Below are 17,096 nucleotides of genomic sequence, written 5' to 3'. Positions count from 1 at the left end.
GAATTGTTGCATTTATTAAGTTTGCAACCCGGTTGTTAAGTGATCTTCTAGCTTCTCCCTTGACTTTGCTGGTCAGAAGGTCACTAAAGCTGATCCATGTCACCCCAGGACACCACAATCGTCGTAAACACAAGGGATTTCTGAATATTGATTGTGTGACTGTGGGGCTGTTTGAGGTAAAACACAGACACATAGGACTAGAAAGGACCTCAGAGGTCAGCTAGTCCAACCCTCAGATCCAGGCAGGAGACCTAATACCATCCCAGTCTAGAAACATAGAAACATAGAAGTCTGACGGCAGAAAAAGACCTCATGGTCCATCTAGTCTGCCCTTATACTATTTTCTGTATTTTATCTTAGGATGGATATATGTTTATCCCAGGCATGTTTAAATTCAGTTACTGTGGATTTATCTACCACATCTGCTGGAAGTTTGTTCCAAGGATCTACTACTCTTTCAGTAAAATAATATTTTCTCATGTTGCTTTTGATCTTTCCCCCAACTAACTTCAGATTGTGTCCCCTTGTTCTTGTGTTCACTTTCCTATTAAAAACACTTCCCTCCTGGACCTTATTTAACCCTTTAATATATTTAAATGTTTCGATCATGTCCCCCCTTTTCCTTCTGTCCTCCAGACTATACAGATTGAGTTCATTAAGTCTTTCCTGATATGTTTTATGCTTAAGACCTTCCACCATTCTTGTAGCCCGTCTTTGGACCCGTTCAATTTTGTCTATATCTTTTTGTAGGTGAGGTCTCCAGAACTGAACACAGTATTCCAAATGTGGTCTCACCATCATTCTATATAGTGGGATCATAATCTCCCTCTTCCTGCTTGTTATACCTCTAGCTATGCAGCCAAGCATCCTACTTGCTTTCCCTACCGCCTGACTGCACTGTTCACCCATTTTGAGACTGTCAGAAATCACTACCCCTAAATCCTTTTCTTTTGAAGTATTTGCCAACACTGAACTGCCAATACAATACTCAGATTGAGGATTCCTTTTCCCCAAGTGCATTATTTTACATTTGGAAACATTAAACTGCAGTTTCCATTGCTTAGACCATTTATCTAGTAAAGCTAAATCATTTACCATATTACAGACGCCTCCAGGAATATCAACCCTATTGCACACTTTAGAGTCATCGGCAAATAGGCAAACCTTCCCTACCAAACCTTCCCCTATGTCACTCACAAATATATTTAAAAGAATAGGACCCAGAACAGATCCTTGTGGCACACCGCTTGTAACCTGACTCTGCTCAGAATACTCGCCATTAACAATAACTCTCTGATGTCTACGCTTCAGCCAGCTGCAAATCCATTGAACTATCCAGGGATTAAGTCCAATCTTCACTAATTTAGTCTAACAGTTCTCCAGCCTGTTTTTGATGGAGCTCTCACAATTCCTGTATGTCAGTTACTTCACTGATTAATTGTTCTCACTGTTAGAAAATTTCTCCTTCCTTCTGGGTTGATCTCTCTTTTACAAGCTTCCACCCGTTGCTTCGTGTCCTGCTGTCTTGGGCTTTGGAGAAGAGGTCCATCCCTTCTTCTCTGGGGAAGCCCCTCAAGTGCTGGAAGACAGGTGGAAGGTCTTAAGCATAAAACATATCAGGAAAGACTTAATGAACTCAATCTGCATAGTCTGGAGGACAGAAGGAAAAGGGGGACATGATCGAAGCATTTAAATATGTTAAAAGGTTCAATAAGGTTCAGGAGGAAAGTGTTTTCAATAGGAAAGTGAACACAAGAACAAGGGGACACAATTTGAGGTTAATTGGGGGAAAGATCAAAGGCAACATGAGAAAATACTATTTTACTGAAAGAGTAGTAGATCTTTGGAACAAACTTCCAGCAGACCTGTTTGGTAAATCCACAGTAACTGAATTTAAACATGTCTGGGAAAAACATCTAGCCATCCTGAGAGAAAATACAGGAAATAGCATAAGGGCAGACTAGATGGACCATGAGGTCTTTTTCTGCCGTCAGTCTTCTATGTTTCTAGGTTATTATGACACATACATACACCCCAAATACTTCTGTTGGATAGGCTGGGCCTCCCTAGTTCTCTCAATGGTTCTCCATCCCTTTCAACCTTCCTTCATCATCCTTGTGGGTCCTCTCTGCAGCCTTTCCAGGGTCTCAGCATCTTTTTTGAATCGTGGAGACCACAATTAGACCAGCATCCCAAGTGGGGGGCCACACTAGTGCAGGATAAACCAGGATGATCACTTCCGGATTCTCTTGATTGTCTCCCTCGGTTGATGGAGGCCAAGACTGCGTTGACGTTTTTGGCAGCTCCACCTGATGGCCGCTTGGGAGGGGCTGTGCGGGGTCTCCCCTCCCCCCAGGCCCAGAGGGATCCCCCTCCCGCCTTTTCCAGTCTCGCAGGTCCGCCCCTCCCCCCAAGAGGCGGAAGGCCTGGAAGGGGATTTTCTGACAGAACTTTCGCTTTCCTTTTCCCTCCCCTCTGGCCGGTTGCGCCTCCACGTCCGCCTAGCAACAATGACGTCACGGGATACCTTTTTCCTACTGGTTGGGCTTGTCCAATCGCCGTCTTTTCCTGTATTGTTGTGCCGTTGGTCACGCGGGGCGCCTCTTCCTCCGCCTGCGACTTCAGGAGAGCGGAGCGGCGCTTGAGGGGGGCGGCCAGGATGACTCTGCGCCCTGCGCCCCTCTGGCTCCCGGTGGTGGTGGCGGTGTCTCTGTTACGGGGGAGCTGCCTTGGTGAGTCCTTTGGGGGGCTCCGGTCCCTTTTTCTTCCAGGGAATCTTCCTCTCTCGCTCGTCCCCAGAAAGTTTAATCCCAGAAATAGAATCCTGATTCGGTCCTCTTTCTAGTCCGCTCCCCCTCCCCCTCTGGCCACTGATTGGGCCCCAAAGCCTTGATGGGACTCTGCTGCTCCTCCCCCAGGAGAGCCCCTCTGGGGACAGGACGAGGGTCAACCTCCCGGGTGTCAGTCAAGTCTATCTGGGCGCCCCAAGCGCAGTTCTTTCCCTCCCCCAATGTGAAGGTTGTCGGAAAGCGGCGTTTGCAGGTGATCAGGTCAGATGAAGAACTTCCTGGCTGCCTTCGCCCAAGCCCTCCGCCTGGGTCCCCTTTCCTGCCTTGGGAGGGGCTTTGGGGCTACTAGTGCTGGAAGAACCCGGCTGGTTTCTCTAATCGGATCCGTGTCTTGGCAGATGCTGCTGTAGTGCATCGATCTGGGTTAAAGTCGTCCTGTGAATACAGCAGGATAAGAGTCTGGAGAGAAGGGCTTCTTAATAATCTTCCTCCTTCGTGATTGTCACTTTCTCCTGATCCCCACCATCACTTGGTCCTAAAATGTTCCCCAATATCCCCAGAGCTTTTGGGGGGGGGGAACAGGCAGAGATTTGCCCCCCAAGAGTTTCCTTCTCCCATTGCAGAAGCTCCCAACATGGGACAGTTTGCAAAATCAAAAAGTATTTACAATGTATTATTTATTCTTTAGTAATTGGAAACTTGGGGTGTTTCTGGCTGTTTGCTCTGAGAAATTGTCAATATAGCAACTTTCAAAAGAGATTAAAAAAGGTTGGCAGGAATTTAAGGATGAAATAAGCTGCTTGGGGGTAAAAGGAGAGAAGACCTCTCGGTGGGGACCATGAAATGAGCCGCTTGCTTGGACACAGACAGGCCCAAACTCACCAGCCGTTCCTGACCGGAGGCACATTCACGATTGTGAGGATGCCAAACCTATGGAAACCTGTGTTACAGTCACACCTGTCATTTCTGACTTGAGGAGGATTCAGGATTGTGAGTTACATCCACACGTTTCTCCTCTCAGGCAGACTTCAGCCTTGCTCATTGCTCAGTCCCACAAGGGAAAGAAGCGGGTTTTGGATCACGGATGGTCCAATCTGATCCATTTGGATTCTGAAATGTGCCCAGAGCAGGAAGTGGATCTGGGGATCCCCAAAAGCTCTGAGCAGCCCCTGGGATTGTGGGGAGGAGCAGGGAGGAGGCCCAGGCCTTTGCCTTGAACTGGGAAGGACTGGGAGACCATACTGGAGGGAATGGGCAGAAGGACTGTTTAATTCCTGTGTAGATGCAGGTTCTGCCCAAATAAGTCCTGTGAATGATCCTGAAAGTGATCTTTAAAATATTTGGTGCTGTGGAATAATTTTTGCTCTGTAGAGCTTTCAGAATAGACACCAACAAAGGGGCCTTGGAGATTTCCCAGGTGTTTCTGGGGTGAGGGGAATTCTGGGAGTTGTAGTCCACACTGAAGCCCAAGTGGCTGAATTAGAGAAACTCTGAGTTAAGCCTTGAGAGTCGCTGATGGATAGTTGAGATCACCAAGAGCTTCTGCACCGGAAACAAATTCCTTGTGTGTCCAATCACACTTGGCCAATAAAGAATTCTATTCTGTTCCATTTTATATCCTATTTTATTCCTATTCCTATTCTCACCGTCCTCCCAAGTTGGCTGAGGGGCATTTCTGCCTTTCTTTGTGCTCACAAAGTGCAGGATCAGCTTGAAAAGAGGAAAAGTGTCAGAGAACGTGAGATTCAGAATAAATCTGAATAGCACCTGAGAATTATGGCTTCAGACCCTAATTGAGTGGCTGAAATTCTTTATTCTCTCTTGGGATAATCACAGATTTTCTGTGGCACAGCAGTAGCACCAGTGCTTAGACTTATATACCTAGTCCCCGACTTGCAACCATAACTGACCCCAGAATTGATGTTGCTAAGTGAGATATTTGTGCATTTTGCCTCAATTTATGACTTTCCCTGCCACATTTTTTAAGCAAATCACTTGCAGTTGTTAAACTAGAAACATGGTTTTTATGTGAATCTGCTTCCCCATTGAGTTTGCTTGACAGAAGGTTGCAAAAGGGGATCACATGATCCCCGGAACGATCCTGCAACTGTCATAAATATGAACTAGTTGTCAAGTGTCTGAATGGTCGTAAGTGTGAAAAATGATCATGCGTTCCTTTTTTCAGTGATGATGTAACTTCAAATAGTCATTAAATAAACTGTTGGAAGTACAGGACTACCTGTATACCATTTCACAGGGTTTTCAAGCCCCACCGAAGCAGTTGAAAATGTCAGCCTAACAATCTGCATCCTCATTTTATCAACCTCAGAAGGAATGGACCTTGAGCAGTTCAGGATTGAACTCCTGGCTGTGGGCAGAATTAGCCTGCAATGCTGCATTCTAACCACTAAGCCTCCATAGTTGAAGGTATGGGGTTGAGCCCCACTAGGTCCTGGGTTCGAACCACTTCCTGTTCGGATGCCTGAACTCTGGGATGTGAGGGGGAATTTCCCAGTGGGGGGGTGAGGGAGAAGATCCTGGGGGGCTACATGGCATCATTGCTGCCCCCCTTCGCTCCCCCCTTTGCCTCCCCATAAATCCCAGGGAAGCAGTTTGGGTTTCCTGTAAGGATCCCACGGCCTCTTGTCTTACCTGAATTCCCCCCTCCCTTCCCCTATTTTATAAAATCCCCCCCTCAAATCTGCACCTATTCACAATCCATGTTGGGCCTCAGTGAAGTCAGAATGTTGATTATTTCTCTTGGGGGGACCAGATGGGGGTTCGTGCTGCATTTTGAGCTTCTGGGGATGGAGCCCCCTTCTTCCTGTGGCCCCCTGTAGCCCCCTTGGGGCAGAGACTGAGCAATGCAGAAGGGGGAGGGGGTGGAGGGAGGCCTTGCTGGAAGGGGGGAACAATTGGAGGGGAGCACAAAAAGGTTGGGGGTCCTGCTCTCTTTGTTTCTGCTTTTCCTTCCTTTCCCCTCTCTCTCCCCTTCAACCCTCCAGAAGATGCTCCTTTGCCTCTCGGTCGCTCCCTCTTTCCACCCTCTGTTTTATTTCTCTCTCCCATCATCTCCCCCTTCATTTTCTCTTCTTGTTCCTTCTTTCCAGACCTGGGAATGGGGCCTTCTGTGCCCCATAGAGCATCAGGGTCCTTGACTGAAGCCCCCTAACTCTGCCCCTCTGGGTCCCTTCCAGGCGCCTCCTCCCACTCCATGAAGTATTTCTACACCTCCATCTCGGAGCCCAGTCAGGGGCTGCCCCACTTTGTCTCTGTGGGTTATGTGGACGATCAACTCTTCATTCACTATGACAGCCACAGCCGGAAGATGAAGCCTCGAGTCTCCTGGATGGAGGAGGTGGGGAAGGAGGATCCCCAGTATTGGGAGGCAGAGACCCAGAGAGCTCGTGGCAATGAGGACTGGTTCAGAGAAAACCTGGAGATTCTGAGGAGTCGCTACAATCAGAGCGAAGGTGAGTGATGGGTCAGGTGGCTCCTCCGGCCCCATATTCCCCTCCCCAGGAGCCAGAAGGGGGGAGAAAGGGGGGGTCCCTTCAAAGGGAAAGGCTGCTTCCACACCTTTAAAAAAATCTTTTCTGACATTTTCTTCCAATTACAATTAATGAAAACCTGTTTAAATTTATCCATCTTTCTTTCTGAATGTTGATATTGATACACATTGAGGTAAAAAGAGACCAAAATCTCCCCTCCCTCCCTCTGACCTTGGTGGATCTCCTGCTGTGGGGGAGGAAGGTAATCACTGATCTCCCCCCTTCAAAAAAGGCAGTGGATCCTAATTAAATTCTGGGGCAAGCAGGTCCTCATCCTTCTCTCTGTTTCCACCCCAGAGAAATAAGGGATCAAGTGCAGATCTACCTGGGATGACCAGATCCCTCTTTCCTTGACCCCCTATTTGGAGGGACAAGGGCCCCCCAAATGCTGAGAGCTTCTGTACATCCTCCAGTTGGAAGGAGGGGCCAGGGAGACCCAAATGGGGTGGGGGCTCTTGGGGGGGGCACAGGGCCAGGATCCTCCCAATCCTGAGAGGGAAAGACAGAGAAGAAAGGATCCTCCATTTGGGGCCCTTCCAGAGTCTCTCAGAGCCTTTGTGGCTTCCCATCCTTGGTCCCTCAGGCTGAACTCCTGCCCTGCCCTCTTGGTGGGGCTGCCCTGGAGGGGTGGAGGCCTTCTTCAGCGCCCCCCCCCCCCTTCTGCCATCTTTGGGGAACATGATTCACCTTCAAGGAACCTTGTTTGGGGGCAGGGGCTGAAAGCACCTGTGGGTCTAGTGGGAGCCTCCTTTCCAGGCTAAAGAGCCCCAAATGTCCCAACCTTTCCTCAAAGGGGGGCTGCTTCCCCCCTCCCCTCGCCTGAGTCGCCTCCTCTGGACCTTCTCCAGCTCCCTCCTCTCCTTTTAGGGGCCTTTGGGCCACAACTGCTCCCAGTATTCCAGATGTGGTTGCTCTGCCTTGATTCATGTAAAGGCTTTGGGACATCAGCCTCTCTTGGGTTCTCAATACAATTTTAATGATATCCTGTTTGCCTTTTAAACATTTTAATATAATTTGCATTAAACCTTTTGAACAAAAGATAAAAACTAGCAGAAGGTAACATAAAGTAAAGGAGCAAAAGGAAACTAATCAAAGAAAAATAAATAAAAGTTCATTTTTGCCCTGGGGAGATCAGGGAATCTCCTCTCGAGGGAAGGATCAGGCTGGAGCTCACGAGGATCTTCCTCTTCCTCCAAAGGGAAGATCTCTGGCTGAGCAGAAGATGCAGAGAAAGGATCCCCTCCCCCGACATTCCTGGGTGGGGAAAGGGAGGGAAAACACTGGTCACTTTAGTTCAACTGTCCTTCCAGTTGGTTTTTCCCTTAGATTTGAGAGTTCCTGGCGTCCTTCCTCCCTCTCAAGCCCAAACAGGACTAGAAACATTTCAGGATTTCCTTTTGGTTTTTTCAAACATTCAGTTTTCTTTTAAATCCATGAATCTGGTCACTTGAAGTCTAAGTATCTTCTCCAGGGCCTTGCAAAGACTGTGGACTTCAAGCTCATTTCAAAGGTCAATAACCCTTCAGGTGTCCAGATCAGATGAGCAGCAGGACGGAGGTGGAGGATGGGATGGAGACGCACGTCTGCCAGGTCCACGGCTTCTACCCCAGGGAGATCGATGCCTCCTGGACGAGGGACGGGGAGGTCTGGCTGCAGGACACCTTCCATGGGTTTCTGACCCCTAACGCGGATGGGACCTACTACTACTGGATCAGCCTCCAGATCAACCCCAAAGAGAGGGGCCGCTATCGGTGCCACGTGGAGCACGACGGCCTGCAGGATCCTCTGGACTTGGAGCTGAAGGGTGAAAGGCTGCAGGGAGGGAAAGGCCGGGCTCTTTGGCAGCCTGGAGGGGGGTGGGAGAGAAATCTGACCCCAGGTGTGTCCAGATGTGAACATACCTGAGCTTTAATCCATTGCTTTTTCCAGTGTTTGAGGTTGGTGAAGCTGCAGGGACCAGACCCTAGAAGTGACTTCAGGGGATAGAAAGGAAACTACAGAATTTATTTATTTATTTATTTATTTATTTATTTATTTATTTATTTATTTATTTATTTATTTATTTATTTATTTTAATTTGTATGCCGCCCCTCTCAGGGCGGCATAAAAATTGAATAAATAAATAAATAAATAAATGTAAACAAATCTAATATTAAAAATTATCTAAAAAATTTAGAGAACCAATCATACATACAAACATGTAAAGCCTAGGGGGAAGGGAAAATTTCAATTCCCCCATGACTGACGACAGAGGTGGGTTTTGAGGAGCTTACGAAAGGCAAGGAGGGTGGGGGCAACTCTGATATCTGGGGGGAGTTGGTTCCAGAGGGTCGGGGCCGCCACAGAGAAGGCTCTTCCCTTGAGTCCTGCCAGATGACATTGTTTAGTCGACGGGACCCGGAGAAGGCCAACTCTGTGGGACCTAACTGGTCGCTGGGATTCATGCGGCAGAAGGTGGTCCCGGAGATATTCTGGTCCGATGCCATGAAGGGCTTTATAGGTCATAACCAACACTTTGAATTGTGACCGGAAACTGATCGGCAACCCCATCATAATATTTGGTTGATCCTGATGAAATGCCCTTAGATCCTCTCTTAGGCCTCCCCTGGTTCTTGCCTCCAGCAGAAAAGTAGCAGTTACGCTGAGGACCAGAAATGCTTTTGTTTACAATTCCTAAAGTAGAAGAATCAGGAGGAGTCTGGTAGCCCCTTTTCTGAAGGCAAATTTTGGCTGGACTGATGGACATCAGGAGTCAGAAAAGAGGCTCCCAAGTCTGAGCTTTTTCCCATTAGAGACTGACAGGGTTTCCTGCTATAAAGGTCAAAGGGTCACCCTCTGTTGCTTCTCTAAGAAATAAGTTATTTATTTATTATTAAATTTGTATGCTGCCCTGCTCCGTAGACTCGGGGCGGCTCACAGCAATAGTAAACACAATGTAAAATACAAATTAATATTTAAAAACTAAAAAATCCATAATTAAAAAACATGCACACAACATACCATATATGAATTATATAGGCCTTGGGAAGAGTTGGCAAGAGTTATAAAATAAAGTTGCACATTATTTTATGATACGATATGTGAATTCCTGAGGCTCAGCATAAACCCAAGGAAAAAAGCCTCCTACCAAAGAACTCTGCATATGCTCAGACACCCAATTTCCAAAGTTTCAAAATTCAAATTGAAATCCAATTTTTTAATTGATGATTGTCACCATGATACAGGAAATAATCAAATTTAATTGCTCTTTCTCCCAATTCAGAACCCACCGATTCAAAATCCAACCTTGGGCTCATCATAGGCTTTGTTGTGGCTGCTCTGGTTGTGGTGGGTGTGATTGTTGGGATCGTGGTATTCATCAGTAAGTATTTTTTGGTGGTGTGGGGGTGATGGAAGGAAGATGGGGAGATTCTGTTGGGTATTTTGCTTATTATTAATATTATTTGTATTAGCAGAGTTCAGCTGGCTTAATTTGCTGCAGAGTTAGCATGGCAAGAAATAACACGTGGTTCAGAATCCCATTTGTTAGCAATGAATGACCACTTCTTCATAAAGATGAAAAATACCATCTTTACTTACAATTATGTTGATTCATGCAATTGATAGATTGCAGGCAGATAAGTTTATATTCCAGTCCATATTAATAACTTCTGGATGGTCCCATGTGTGAGTTTTGGATTTCATCTCACACATGTGTCCTCAGCTGAGGACAATGGAGCACACAGGAGTTCAGAAGAAGAAGGTAGAAGAGGAAGAAGAGAAGAAGGGAAGCATCTACTCTGCAGAGTATCTGCCCCTTTTGGTCATCAAAAAGTGACACACTGGTCAGTTAATTGCGACCTGACCATAGAGATGTGTTTACAAGACAGTGCAAGCATGCAGTAGAGTAGTTAAACCCAACAGATTCCCCCCAAGTCTGTCCCTTTAGGGAGCTCCTTCTGGGCTTCCTTCTGTCCTGTTGGGGCCTCTTGGGGAACATCTGAGATCTCAGCCTCTTGCTGTCACTCCAGTCTGGATTCAACTGAGATTCAGGCAGTCTGAGGCTCTTCTGAGTTGGGAAGAGGCCTCCCAGTTCCTTTCTCCTTCTCAAAGGCTTTGATCAAAGAGCAGCAGAGAAGGATTTCCATGGGAACCCCCCCTCCCCTCCCAGACAGTGTTCCCTCTAGTTTTTTGGGAGGGTGGGCGGAAAAGTATAGTGTCTGAGCGGCAGTCCCTTTGGGACTGGGCGGCACAGAAATAATAAATAAATAAACAAACAAAAAACCCACCCTGTTTTGCCTCAGAGAATTTCAAAATAAAATACTGTACTGTGTGTCTATAACAGTGAGCTCATAATAGGGCAACTCTATCAATATCAAAATGCCACTTAAATAGTTGAGCTAGTTTCAAACTAGATTTTGATTTTCTTTCTCTCTTCCTTACTCCCATTCTTTTTCTTTCTCTTTTCCTTCCTCTCTTTTTTCTATCTGTTTCTCTCTCTTCCTCTCTTCTTCTCTCTCCCCTTCCCTCTCATTCTTTCCCTCTCGGCTTCTGGGCAGGTTTGGAAAACTCTGAGTTGATGATGATTTTTAAGTGAGCGATTGCTCATTGCTCAACTTAGAGGGAACTATGCTCCCAGCTGCTCCGTCTGCTTCCCCCAATTCCCCTCCATCCATCTCGGAGGCAGCAGGTCTCTCTTGGGACAAATCAGGAGATACATCTGTATTTTTGAAGATCTTTCTGACTTTATTGATGGGACAAAGCGACTGAAATCTCCTGGGGTTCTTCCTCTTACTGAGGGAGAGATTGAACGATCTCTGGTGGATTTTTTTGACCTTTAATTGATTTTTCTCATTGCAGACAGACGTCAAGAAGACTATAATGCAGTCCCAAGTGAGTGATTTGTCCTCCTTCCATGTACTCTCCAACTTAAAACAGGCCTCATAGGCACCATCACTTGAGGATTGTGTGTGTGTGTGTTTAAGCACAAAAGCAACTCATGAAGCTGCATAGTTGTGCTATTTCCTCCTAAGAACTAAGCTGGGGAAGGAGGCCCCCTTTCCATAAGGGCCAGGCTGATATTTGGAGTGAAGATCCAGGACAAGAAACCCCCCAGAGGATGAGAAGATCCACCTGGGTGAAAAGTTTGCTCTGAGTGAGAAGCTGCTCTGGTTTCCAAGTAGGAGGAACTTGCAGAATCCACTTTCCTTGCACTGGTTTGTTCCTGCGGAGGAGAAGGGGAACTCTCCCTGTTGGATTTCCAGGCCCTTTCATCCAGGCAGGGAAGGCAGTCCACAGTCTGCATGGTGGAGCCTGGGCCCCTTTGAGGGAAAGAGCCTTCATTCCTTGGTGGGAAAGAGGAAAACCACCGGCAATGCCGTGATCCCCAATGTTTAGAGACTCTTCAGTTGGCATAGCTGAGACCTGGCTGATTCTGGAAGTGGGGAGAGTCTCCTCTCAGAGATGCGTCCAGCTGGGTTGAGGGTTTGGCACCAGCCAGTCTCAAGGGCCAAGGGCAGGTGGGATGGCAGTGGTCCTCTGAGAGTCTCTTTTGGCCTTTAAGGCCTTGATCCCAGGATTCTGGTTGCGATTCCCTGTTTCTGAATCTGGGCTCAAGAGATCAGTTGGGCTTGTTAATACTGTACCAGCCTCCTTGATGCATGGCCACCTCCCTGCTTGAGTGCTGGAGACCATCTCAAGGTTGGCATGGAGTTGCCCCAGGATTCTGGTCCTAGGAGTCTTCAATCTGCCATCCCTGGGTTTGGTCTCGGAAGCGGCCCAGAAGTTCATGTTCACCCTGGTGGACATGGGCCTTTTCCAGATCATTTTGGGCCCAACTCAAGACAGTGGTCACACACCAGATATGATCTTGTTGTCGGAGCAATGGCAGTGTGTTCTTGTGGGGGAATCTAGGTCATAATGTAATGTTTTAAATATTTTATATGGCATTTGTTGAATTTTATTGCAAGCTTCCTGGAGTCACCTTGGAGAGATGGATGTCATAGAAGTTAAATCATGAAATAAATGAACAGGCTGGTCTCCTCTGAGAGATTCATGAGGCTGCAGAGGTTTAATGGTGAAGAGAGAGAAGAGGATCAGGACAAAGCATTCCTGTTCCTGTGTCCATTCCCTTTCTGACCTCTCACTCTGTGTCTCTCTCTCCAATGCAGGGAGGAACCAGGCCATTTAGCAGCCCCCTCGCAGGTGAGTGACCCCAATGGGGGCTGTATGGAGTTGGGGAAGGAATGGAGGTTGAGGGCTTTGAGGTCCAAGGAACAACTAATGGTGAAGATACTTTGGGAAATCTACTCAGATGTTAGAAAGTGAGGAATTTGGGGGAGATTCAAATGGGCTCTGGGGAGAGGCCTGCCAGCCCCCAAATTCTTATTCTGCAAGGCCAGACTGGGGCCCCTCTCAGGCTCAGACTGTCTGGGATCAGGAGTCTCAGAGACCTGCAAAGAGGAGATTTGAGTGTCCTCAGGGTGTTGGGAGAAATATCCATCTGGTTCGGTTCACAAGTGACAGAGAGGAAGAGAGACAAACAAACCAACAAAAACCCCAACGTTCCTATTTATATATATTTCCCTTTTCTTTTAAATACCTTTATTTAGCCTAGTTGGTTTTCCAGCTTCGTTCTTCAGCACAGTCCACTCTCCATACAATCTTCATGCCCACCTGGACAGGCAGTCTCCTTCCGTCCCAGGCATCCAGCAAGTCTTCCACAGAGCAGCCCATCCTGACCCTCCAGCTACAGCATCCCAGGTTTCCCCATTTCCCATGCAGAAATTCAATCCGGCTCTGCTGGGTCCTGGCATAAAACGAGCCTCCTAGCAAGACTCCCACCCCACCTGGCTGTTTTGGGACCAGAAAGGGTTTGGGGGGACTCCACTGCTCCCCCCAGTGAGTAAGGGCACCTCCTTCCACTGGCTTTACTCCCGCCTGGAAGTTTTCAGACTCTGGGAGGACCTCTGCTTGCTTCCAGAGTTATGGGCCAGGGGTGAAATTCAGCAACTTCTGACAGGTTCTGGAGAACCGGTAGCAGACATTTTGAGTAGTTTGGAGAACCGGCAAATACCATCCCTGGCTGGTCTCAGAGTCAGGTGGGAATGGAGATTTTGCAGTATCCTTCCCTTTCTACGCCCACCAAGCCACGGCCACAGAAGGTCCTGAGTTCTGGCCTGACCTGAGTGGCCCAAACTGCTTTGTAGGGATCGTAATAGCATTTTTAATATAGCTTCTAGACTTGTGTTGTTATTTCTGATCAGTAATGGGCTTCTGCTGATTGACAGGTTTTAGAGAAGGGTTCACAGTGAATTGGGGTGAGGAACAGGATGAAGAGTAGCTGGTTTTACTTTAAGGGAGAGTGATAAGATGTTAATCTTCATCAGAGTTGCTTGGATTGAAAGGGGAGGGTTTTTTTTCCTGTCCCTTATTTTTTTGTGTGTAAGTGCCATTTATGTATTTTCAGAGTTTAGAAAAATGGAACAGGAACCTTCCTCCATCATCAAGTGCTGAACAGAGATGTTTTTTCCTGCTGCCCACAAACAGCTGATTTTGCCACCAAAGCTGGTTATTTGGTGGCTTTGCTCCCTGTTTTTTAAAGGGGAGACTAGAAATGACCCAAGATGATCTTCGGACAATCAAGCGCAGACAGAGAAGAGAGGGGGCTGGATGCCTGCAATTTTTATTATTGAGTGATCAGAAGTTCTAATCTCTTACCATCCTTTGCCTTCAGCTGCTCAGCTTTCATAAGTACATCTGGGTTTTAACTGCACTTCTTGAACTTTTACAATCACCCGATTCATAATTATTTGACTTTTGACCTATTTTACAAGGCCTCTATTTGACTTTTACAACACTTTTTTTTGCTCATTAAATGCAAAATTATTCTTTTTAACTGTAAGGAATTTGTGGCAGATGTTACATTTACCTTTACACGGTATTATATTGTAATCTGGCTCTTTCTAACTGTTTTTTTTAAGACCCTCAATATTTCTCCCTTAATTTTTTTATGGGAAAATCCCCCCCCCTTATTTAATTCTACCACAGGAGTAAAAAGAAAATTTCCCTGTGGAAGCTGTTGCTTATCTGCTTCTCTTACATTTGAAGAGAAAACTAAGAGTGTTTTTCATGTCTTTGAAAGAAGATAAATTATTTTGGGAGATGATTGAAAGAAGAATGTCCACTTATGGGGGGGGAAAGGATAGAAGACACACACAATTTCAATCACATGCTAAAGAGCAACAATATTATACAAATGAAGAAAAATAAGGAGTAAACATTATGTAGAGATACCCAGGTGGCTTTCAACAATTGAGACGCTGACATCCCAACACAGTAGATATAACAAAAAAGATAACATATGATGATTCAACTGGACACTTAAAGATCAGTCAAAAATTAGAAGATGAAGGGAAAAGTATGAATTGGATAACATATTATCAAATACAAAGTAGATATATATATCAGGCCTGGTAAAATTTGGTATAGCTAAGAAATATAATTTAATAGATAAAATATTGATTGGACCAGCTATTACATTTATAACAAAAATGTATAATTATCTTTTATATTATGATAACATTGAGGAAACAGTGAAAGAGAATATGTTAGCCTGGATGAAAAATTTTGGCTGCATGATCCAATTAGAAGATTGGGAAAAAATATGAAAGGAACATTATAAATTGACTTTATTAGTGGCATATAAAGAAAATTTATGTAAAATGTTCTACCGGTGGCATTATGCCCCGGCAAGATTAGCCAAAATCTATCCGAATGTAAATCCAAAATGCTGTAAGTGTAAAACTGATCATGGAACATTTTGCCACTTATGGTGGACGTGTCCAGTCATTGGGAAATTTTGGAATATGATCAGTACAGTAATTGGATAAAGGAAATGACAAAATATGAATTAGAATTAAAGCCAGAAACCTATCTTCTGGGGATCATGAGAGGGCAATGTACAAAAATGAATTATTATTTTATAATACACATATTAATGGCTGCCAGATTAGCACTTGCACAAACATGGAAGGATGAAACGTCCCCCCCCCCTTACAGAGATAATAGTAATTAAGAAAATGTTGGACTGTAGAAATGAGCAGGGTTACCATAGAATTGTAGAATGATCAAAGGAAAGAATTCTATACCGTGTGGGGAAAATTGTATATATGGCTTGAAAAGAATAATAATATATATGTATATATATAAATAACCAGTAATTAATAATCAGTAATTGTAAATACTAATACAAAATAAATAACTAATATAAAAGGTAAATATTAAAGGGAAAAGATTATTGATAAGATAGTTGGATAATAATGTAGTGAAATTGATACGCTGATGCTACAGAAATGTAAATGAAGTTATTTGAATGATTTGTTAATGTCTTTTATGTGTTTGTATGGTTTTTAAAAATATAATAAAATAGTTTTTTTTAAAAAGAAAGAAGAATGCTCTCCAATTTAGTTTTTTTTTTTTTTTTAAATAGAGTTTATTGAGTATATATACAAAACTATATACAAAAACAATACAAACAGTATGGACAGGACAGGGTGTTCTTATCATATGTATCTAATTGTTATTCTCATTAAGGTCGAACAAACCATATCTAACACTAACAAAAAAAACAAAAAACAAACGTAGGACGCCCCTTCCCCCCCCCCTCTGCCAACCTGCAGTTATATTTATATTTCATTTTTCCGGTTATATTTTCAGTGGTATCCTGTTTCTTAAAATTTGCTTGATCTATTAGTCTAGTGTTTCCTTTTCTAGGTGTTGCGTTTAAAATTTAGTTTTAGTTTTATGTGACAATATAAAGAAAAAAATTGATAGGTGAAAAAAGTGTTTGCAAAATCAATGTGGTATCCAAAAGCAGGAAATAAGTTGTACCTGATTTCCAGTGTGAGGAATGGAGCCCATCAATGCTTGCAGATTAATGTTGGACAATTGTAGGAGACAATTGTAAATATTTAAAGCTTAAAACTTCATCCTGATGGTGGTGAATGTGATTTCACCGAAACGTCGCATAGACACTTAAAATATTACACAGGGCAAAACCCGAACTCAGAACAATCTACATACATATATATATATATATATATATATATATATATATATATATATATATATATATATATAAAATGTTTTTATACATGTATCAATATATATGTGTCAAATGTTTTTATACATACAGAATATAGTTGTCGGCTATAAATAAATTAACTGCCTTGAAATGGTCCTGGGTTGGGTCTAGAGGCAAAAAGGAGCTGTGACGTTCCTTTGGTGAAATCATATTCACCATCATCAGGCTGAAGTTGTAAGCTTCGTGCTGCTGTAAATATAGTTTAAACTATAAACTATATTTACAGCAGCACGAAGCTTACAACTCAAAATATTACACGGAGCAATACCCGAACTCAGAACAATCTACATACATATACCCATGAAAATCTACGAATATATATATATACTGTATATATATATATATATATATATATGTATGTATATGTGTGTGTGTGTGTGTGTGTATATATATTTGTGTGTGTGTGTGTGTGTATATATATATATATATATGTCACATGTCATATATATGTGTATATATATATATATATATATATATATATATATATGTCACATGTTTTTGCTGAGTTTGGAAATTAAGGGAGACTAGGATAGATACCCACTAAAACCCTCATTGTGTATTGGACAAAATAAATAAATTTTTAAAACATCATTGCCAGGAATTACCTGTCTGTCATTTGTCTGTCTGTCTGTC

General features: G+C 44.2%; 1 protein-coding gene across 1 annotated transcript; it reads left to right on the top strand.

The window, feature by feature from the left end:
* Positions 1 to 2,572: 2,572 nt before the first annotated feature.
* On the top strand, positions 2,573 to 15,766 carry LOC139159749 (H-2 class I histocompatibility antigen, Q10 alpha chain-like). Its single transcript, XM_070737123.1, has 6 exons — positions 2,573 to 2,732; positions 5,987 to 6,262; positions 9,603 to 9,701; positions 11,180 to 11,212; positions 12,490 to 12,523; positions 13,788 to 15,766. The coding sequence occupies exons 1-5, from the start codon at positions 2,660 to 2,662 to the stop codon at positions 12,507 to 12,509; spliced, it is 501 nt and encodes a 166-aa protein (XP_070593224.1). The 5' UTR covers positions 2,573 to 2,659; the 3' UTR covers positions 12,510 to 12,523; positions 13,788 to 15,766.
* The last annotated feature ends 1,330 nt before the right edge of the window (positions 15,767 to 17,096 follow it).

Source organism: Erythrolamprus reginae, chromosome 2, assembly GCF_031021105.1.
Source record: "Erythrolamprus reginae isolate rEryReg1 chromosome 2, rEryReg1.hap1, whole genome shotgun sequence".
Taxonomy (NCBI): domain Eukaryota; kingdom Metazoa; phylum Chordata; class Lepidosauria; order Squamata; family Dipsadidae; genus Erythrolamprus; species Erythrolamprus reginae.
This window is presented reverse-complemented; position numbering and strand designations above follow the sequence as displayed.